Raw genomic sequence first — 8365 nt, forward strand, 5'->3', positions numbered from 1 at the left:
AAAAAAAAAAAAAAAAAAAGTAAAATAGTGGTCATTCTTTCATTCAACAAATATTAATTGAATACCTCTTATGTTCCAGGCACTAGATATATACTATGACCAAAAGAATCAAAACCACTATCCAACTGGCATTTACACTCTCGTAAGGGAGAGACAGACGATAAAAAAATAAGTAAAATATATAGCATATCAGAGAGTAATAAGTGCTATGCAAAAAGGGCAAAGAGGGCAGGAAATGTGGAAGAAAGAAAAGAGCTGCCATTGTTAAACAGGATGATCAGGGAGGCTACACTGAGAAGGCAACATTTAAGCAAATGCTTGAAGTAGATGAGGGAATGAGCCATGTAGACAGTGAGAGAAGAGCATTCCAAAGAGAGGGAAGCAAATTATCTTTAAGATCTGGAGGCAGGATTGTATCCAAGTAGCAGCAAGGAGGTTGGTTTGACTGGAGTAAAGAATTTAAGGTGGGGAACAGCGGCTCACGCCTGCAATCCCAGCACTTTGGGAGGCCGAGGAGGCTAGATCATGAGGTCAGGAATTCGAGACCAGCCTGGCCAATATGGTGCAACCTCGTCCCTACTAAAGATACAAAAATTAGCTGGGTGTGGTGGCATGAGCCTGTAATCCCAGCTACTCAGGAGGCTGAGGCAGAATGGTGTGAACCCAGGAGGCAGAGTTTGCAGTAAGCCGAGATAGCACCACCGCACTCCAGCCTGGACGACAGAGCGGGACTCCATCTCAAAAAAAAAAAAGAAAAAATTTAAGGGGAAGAGTATTAGAGATGAAGTCAGGGAGTGAACAGCGTTCCAAATTCTGTGGGACCTTGTAAACTATAGTAATAACTTTTTTAAAAATTATAAATTGACAAATTAGAGTTATGTATATGTATGGGGAACAAAGTGATATTATGATTTATGAATATAATGCAGAAAAATTGAATCAGCTATCATATCCATAACCTCAAATATTTTCTGTAGTAAGAATGTTTGAAATCTACGGCCGGGCACAGTGGTTCATGCCTGTAATCCCAGCACTTTGGGAGGTCAAGGCAGGCAGATTACCTGAGGCCAGAAGTTCAAGACTAGCCTGGCCAACATGGTGCAACCCCCTCCCTACTAAAAACACAAAAATTAGTTGGGCATGGTGGTACGCACCTGTAATCCCAGCTACACAGGAAGCTGAGGCACAAGGATCACTTGAACTTGGGAGGCAGAGGTTGCAGTGAGCCAAGATTGTGCCACTGTACTCCAGCCTGGGTGACAGAGTAAAACTGTCTCAAAAAAAAAAAAAAAAAAAAAAAAGAATATTTCAAATTTATTATCTTAGCAATTTAAAAATGTATAACACATTATCATTTACAATGTTTACCACCCTGGGCAATATATTGCCAAAAAAAAACACGACAATTCCTCCTACCAGAGGTTTTGCACCCTTTGCTCATCATTGCCTCACCATTACCCACACCCCACTTCCCACAACTTTTGGTAACCACCATTCTACTGTCCTGCTTCCTTGAGTTTTAAATTTGGGGATTCCACAAATAAGTGAGAACATGTGGCATATTTGTCTTTCTAGGCTTGTCCTATTTCACTTAGCATAATGTCCTCCAGTTCCATCCATGTTGTCACAAATGACAAAATTCCCCTCTTTTTAAGGCTGAATCATATTCCATTGGTTACATACACCATATCTTCTTTATCCATTTATCTATTGATGGACATTTAGGTTGATTCCGTAACTCAGCTATTATGAATAAGGCTGCAAGGGACATAGGAGAGCAGACATCTCTTTGACATATTGCTTTCAAATCTTTTAGGTCAATACCCAAACTGGGATTGCTGGATCATATAGTAATTCTATTTTAGTTTTCTGAGGAAGCTCCAGACAGTTTTTCATAATGACAGTACTAATTGACATTCTCACCAACTGTGTGCAAGGGCTCTCTTTTCTTCACATTCTCGTCAACACCTGTTATCTTTTGTCTTTTATTATAACAGTCATTCTGATAGCTGTGAGGTGAAATCTCATTGTGGTTTCACTTTGCATTTTCCTAGTTATTAGTGATGTTGAGCAATTTTCATATACCTGTTGGCCATTTGTATGTCTTTTTTTTTTTTGAGAAATGTCTATTCAGGGCCACTGCCCATTTTTTAATCTGATTATTTGTTTTCTTTCTATATAGTTGTTTGAGTTCCTTATGGATTTGGATATTAACCCCTATCAGATGTATGGCCTCAAATACTTTCTCCCAGTCTGTAGTTATCTCTTCATTCTATCAATTGAGCTAAGATCATGCCACTGCACTCCAGCCTGGGGGATAGAGTGAGACTCTTTCTCAAAAAAAAAAAAAAAAAATTAGCCAGGTGTGGTGGCCCAAGCCTGTAATCCCAGCTACTCAGGGGGCTAAGGCATGAGAATCCCTTGAACCCAGGAGGCGGAGGTTGCAGTGACCATGCAGTGCAGGGAGATCATGCCACTGCACTCCAGCCTGGGCCACATAGCAAGACTCTGTCTCAAAAATAATTAATAATAAGCAGGTGGGAGTCAAGACCTATGAGGTCTGGTTCCAGATCAATCATCAGTTGGAATTACATTTCTTTTCTCAGTACCAAAAATTTGCTGGCCTGTGAGTAGGATAAACTAATTAATGTTTCATTCTCTGCCTACTGCCTCGAAAGGCCCAAACTATCTAATTTATGCCAAATAAAATTTGTTATCATGTCCCCTGTACTATAAAGATGTATTCAAGTTATTTCTAACTGGAATAAATATATTTTTTCAGACCCACAGCATGCAGTTGGACATGCTGCAAAAATACACAACTCAAGGAATCCCCAGTCTATGCACATGACTGGGCAGATGTAGGCTGTAATCCTGATTGCTTTCATAAAACCTAAGTTCCAAAAGGGGAGGAATTCTATTTTTTATATTCACCATTATACCCCCAGAACTCAACACACTGCTAGCAATATAATAAATGGTGAATAAACATGTATTAAATTTTTGAATAAACAAACAAATATACAAAATGCTATGATTTAAATTTAGCATCCAACCTTTTTTTAAAATTGCAAGCCCAGTAATTATATTTTCCAAGAATGACGCAGCATGTAGCCTGGCAAATACAAGCAGTTATGGAAAGTATATTTGAAATTACAACTGTCCTAAAAATTTTGATACATGTGATCATAATTATCACTCATTAAACTGAACTGCTTGGACAAAATTTACATTTTTATCAAAATCATGTTTATTAGAGAAATTGTTGTATTATTCTTAAAATATTGTTAACATGAATATCCAAAGTTACCTCGGCAATAAAACATTTATGCTTTTGGGTTTGCTCCAGGTTTGATCAAGTACTGAAAGGCAGGCCCCTTGCTCTCTGTGGATCATATAAATGATGTAAAGATGGAATTTTGTGAGTATCTTAACAGTGACACTAACAATACAGTAAATTATCCTACTCTTAAAGTCATTATATTGCTAAATTTAAAATATTGATAGTGGCTTACCCAGCCAAATATTCTGAACTTTAACAAGGATATTTGAGGACATAGAAATAAGCCTGCTGGACCAATAGTTTCTAGAAAATTGTTAGCAAAATATCTAAGTTATTTGTCTTGTCTCAACTCCTGATTTAGCAAATATCAGAAAGATCTTTGTGGTCCCTTTTGTTCATTATTTAATTTAGTGAAAAGCAAGATAATGAAGGGACAAATTGTAAAGCTTAGGGCTTAATTTCTAGCAAAAATAAAGGCACGTGGTTTTATTACTAAAGAAATTGATTTACCCAACAGCAAGGTCCCTCAAGAGCTGAGGCATGATGTAGAATAGTGCAATTTGGTGGAGAAGGAGGTTGACAAGCAGGGAAAATGGTGGCCTGCCAAAGAAGTCATAGGTAAGGGACATAACAGTTGCCTTCAGTTATTTAAGACCTCACTACCACCATCATGGGAGAGGAATTAGACTTCTTTTGTATAGTTTCAACAAAATTGAAGTTTACCTGCTGACTTGGGGAGTACCAAGATCAATGGGTAAAAGTAATAAAGGAGACAAAGTCTGCTCACCATTTCGTAAAGAAGGGCTTTGGGAGAACTCGAGCTCCTCAGGAGAAAAAGGGGCTTGATTTTTCAGCAAATCCACATGCCACTAGGGAGAATGTGATCTAGGGGGAACTCGATTTGTAGCTTTCAAACCATTTTACAGATTCCTGTGGGTTCTGCAGCACCTCCCTGAGAGTAGCAAAAGGAAGGGAGCTGAAGACTCCCAAAAGTTTTATTCCTATCTGCTTGTTACTGGACTTCTACATATGAGGCTGTAAGAAGGCAATTTAATATAGCAGCTATTTTTGCTTCAGATTTATACTCAATTTTGCTTTAAGGTAAAAGGATGTGTCCAAAGTTTATATTTATATGTAGAGTATCTAAGGGGCAATGATTTTACCATTAAAGACGAAACATTACTGAGACTCAGGGTTATAGAAACATTTGAAGTGAATTGTGATTTGTTCCAAACAAATCTCCAAATAGGCCAGTGTATCTGGGCATTACTGGCTTTGTACATATGTTTATGTGAACCCTTCAAATCTCTTTGAACTTCAATTACCCTGTCTGTGAAAGAGAAGGGTAAAGAATACCTCCTCGCAGCTCAAAGAGTCATTAGGAAGACCAAATGAGATAACGTGTGTAAAAATAGTACATCATCCAGCATGAGTTAGCAAAATCTCCAAATGTTCTTTATTATTCATTCTTTGATTACTTCTGTTTTTCTAACAGCTTTGGGACCCCAGAACAGAACAACGCATTTTGTGACTGAGTTTGTCCTCCTGGGTTTCCATAGTCAAAGAGAGATGCAGAGCTGCTTCTTCTCATTCATCCTTGTTCTCTATCTCATGACACTGCTAGGGAATGGAGCTATTGTCTGTGCAGTGAAATGGGGCAGGCGGCTCCACACACCCATGTACATCCTTTTGGGAAACTTTGCCTTTCTAGAGATCTGGTACATTTCCTCCACTGTCCCAAACATGCTAGTCAATATCCTCTCAGAGACTAAAACCATCTCCTTCTCTGGCTGCTTCCTGCAATTCTATTTCTTTTTTTCACTGGGTACAACAGAGTGTTTCTTCTTATCAGTTATGGCTTATGATCGGTACCTGGCCATCTGTCGTCCATTACACTACCCCTCCATCATGACTGGGAAGTTCTGTGTAATTCTGGTCTGTGTATGTTGGGTAGGTGGATTTCTCTGCTATCCAGTCCCTATTGTTCTTATTTCCCAGCTTCCCTTCTGTGGGCCCAACATCATTGACCACTTTGTGTGTGACCCAGGCCCATTGTTTGCACTGGCCTGCATCTCTGCCCCTTCCACTGAGCTTATCTGTTACACCTTCAGCTCGATGATTATCTTTGGGCCCTTCCTCTCCATCCTGGGATCTTACACTCTGGTCATCAGAGCTGTGCTTCGTATTCCCTCTGGTGCTGGTCGAACTAAAGCTTTCTCCACATGTGGGTCCCACCTAATGGTGGTGTGTCTATTCTATGGAACCCTTATGGTGATGTATGTGAGCCCAACATCAGGGAACCCAGCAGCAATGCAGAAGATCATCACTCTGGTATACTCAGCAATGACTCCACTCTTAAATCCCCTTATCTACAGTCTTCGAAACAAAGACATGAAAGATGCTCTAAAGAGAGTCCTGGGGTTAACAGTTAGTCGAAACTGAGATATCTTTGAAAAAGGAGCCAAATTGGCCACTTCTGACGCTAATTTTTTATAACTATAGAAAGTAGCTTCAGTAATATGTTCTGGCTCACACTCAGGTAGAGAGACTTATCTTTCACAGTTCCTTAGCAGTTAAGTTCAGCTCATCAATGATAAATGCCAATGCTAAATAAGACATTTTAAACATATGTGGCCTCACTGAGCAGTTACGTGGTGGGCGGGTGTATATATATGTATATTATTTTTCTGTGATGTATCTTTGCTAGTTTTAGTCTTAGCTGACGGAAGAAATCAATTGCATGTGTACTGAAGCCTTTCAAAAGAGTGAGATCTGGCTGGGCACGGTGACTCATGCCTGCAATCCCAGCACTTTGGGAGGCCAAAGGGGGAGGATCACCTGAGATCAGGAGTTCAACCCCAGCCTGGGCAACATGATGAAACCCTGTCTCTACTAAAAATACAAAAATTAGCTGGGCATGATGGCACACACCTGTAATCCCAGCTACTCAGGAGGCTGAGGAATGAGAATTGCTTGAACCTGGGAGGCAAAGGTTACAGTGAGCTGATATCACGCCACTGCCCCGCAGCCCGCATGATAGAGCAAGACTGCATCTAAAAAAAAAAAAAAAAAAAAAATGAGATCTTTTCAATTCAGAAAAAATATATATATTTGTTTGTTTGTTTGTTTGTTTCTGAGACAAAGTTTTGCTCTTGTTGCCCAAGCTGGAGTGCAATGGCACAGTCTTGGCTCACTGCAACCTCCACCTCCCGGGTTCAAGTGATCCTCCTGCCTCAGCTTCCCAAGTAGCTGGGATTACAGGCACCCACCACCACACCTGGCTAATTGTATTTTTACTAGAGACAGGGTCATTTTTGTATTTTTAGTAGAGATGGGGTTTCACCATATTGGCCAAGCTGGTTTCAAACTCCTGACCTCAGGTGATCCACCCTCCCTTGGCCTCCCAAAGTGCTGGGATTACAGGCGTGAGCCACCACACAGCCAGAAAATACATATTCTTAAAGAATATGTGTGTGTCAAGAGGCCACCAGGAAAAAAAAGTAGTAATAGACATCTTCCATTGTTTGAGGTTGTCTTTCACACCAAGAACAGAGTACGCTTTAAACCTCTATGCTTCATACCTCTATCCCTTAGAGATGAAAACCAAACTCTTTGCCATTCAAAGCCTTCACTCAATAGACTGCTCCATTCAGTTTTCTCTCCTAGTGATCCACTGTACAAGTCTTGTACTTCATGATCAGTCCTCAAACATATTTATTCCCAACTGGATATCTTTACTCATAGTACTTCCTCTCTAAATGAGTTGTGACAACCCCAATATTACTTATACTACGGAACAATGCCCTAAACATTATTTGTACCTAGCAGTTTTCATGTTAACCACAAAGCATCAGGTGCCTGTCAGAGGCTGTAGGGCAAAGTCTAAGTTAGAAAAATACTCAGAGAAAATTATGCCAAGAACAAATTTCATTTGTTGAAATAAAATGTTTCTCTATGCTGAAACAAAGAGGCCATCAACTGAGAGTCGAATCTACTTAAAACGAAAACACACGTTTTAGTTATGGCCACCCCACAATGAAATCAGGCGTGCAAGGAAGATGGGCCTGCCGGTGCTAAGTGATGTAATGCTCTCATACCGTGTTTCTCAAATCTTTCCACCAAAGCATGTTTAGCAACAGTGGTCAGAGAACACGGGGCATTGGGGGATAATATTTCTTTAAATTCAAAGTTTTATCTCAAAAATTATCATAAATTATACTTCCTAATTCATAGTACATACATATTTAGTGTGATATAAAGTTACCTTTCTAGGTAAAATTGGCCCCTCAGGAAGACATTTAGTCTGGGGCCTTACATATCCCATAGCACATGCTGTTTGAGCACAACTCAAGGAGACCGTGGGGTTTCCTCAGAGTTAATGTAACATGTTATTTTAAATAATCCCTATAGGAAATGTTAACAAAAATATCAATTAAACCCCCAGGTAAGATGTATGAAGGTCCTTAGGGACAGCACAGAAAGTTACAGAATCACATGAACATGAAAGGAGACCAGAGAATTCTCAACAATGGCTCAAATGAGGCATAAATTAAGACCAACACATGGTTCAACACTCTCAGTGAGAAACAAGCCACTAGAATCTTAGGGTACAAGAGAAGTGAAATGAGCCACTGGTGAAGCTCTCACACAGGACTTCCATATTAGAGCCAGTGAAGGAGAGAATCCATGAGACCTCCCTGCAGGCTCTCTCCAGGATGACCTAGGAAAGCTTCCCGGTATGTAGGACACGTATTCTTTGTTGGGTGTTGCTGCTGTTATACACCACAGAGGAACTACTCACCTATACATTTCTTCATTCAACATGCTTCAGAGGTTGAGTATCAACGAATATTGGTTTATCTTTCAGCTCAAAAGCCAAAAGAAAAAAAAATCCCTCAGAGTGTTTAGATCACCATGCAATTCACACTTTCCAAAATAAGTGCACTAGTCATCCACAGGTCTTCTCCTTCTCAGGAAGAGCCGAGGCACCAGGAATGCTATGACATTTGTAGAGATTTTGAGCTTAATAGTATGGAATTAGCTTTATCCACTGGGACTAAAACCAACAGAAAATTGGAAATT

The 8365-nt window shown here is 39.9% G+C and overlaps 1 protein-coding gene across 1 annotated transcript; it reads left to right on the forward strand.

Annotated features, from left to right (window-relative positions):
- The first annotated feature begins 4732 nt into the window (after positions 1–4732).
- On the forward strand, positions 4733–5725 carry LOC105536715 (olfactory receptor 11H6). The gene has a single exon (XM_011976146.1). It carries the CDS (start codon positions 4733–4735, stop codon positions 5723–5725), a length of 993 nt encoding a protein of 330 aa, XP_011831536.1.
- Positions 5726–8365: the final 2640 nt, after the last annotated feature.

The sequence above is a fragment of the Mandrillus leucophaeus genome, unplaced genomic scaffold, assembly GCF_000951045.1.
Source record: "Mandrillus leucophaeus isolate KB7577 unplaced genomic scaffold, Mleu.le_1.0 Scaffold163, whole genome shotgun sequence".
NCBI lineage: Eukaryota > Metazoa > Chordata > Mammalia > Primates > Cercopithecidae > Mandrillus > Mandrillus leucophaeus.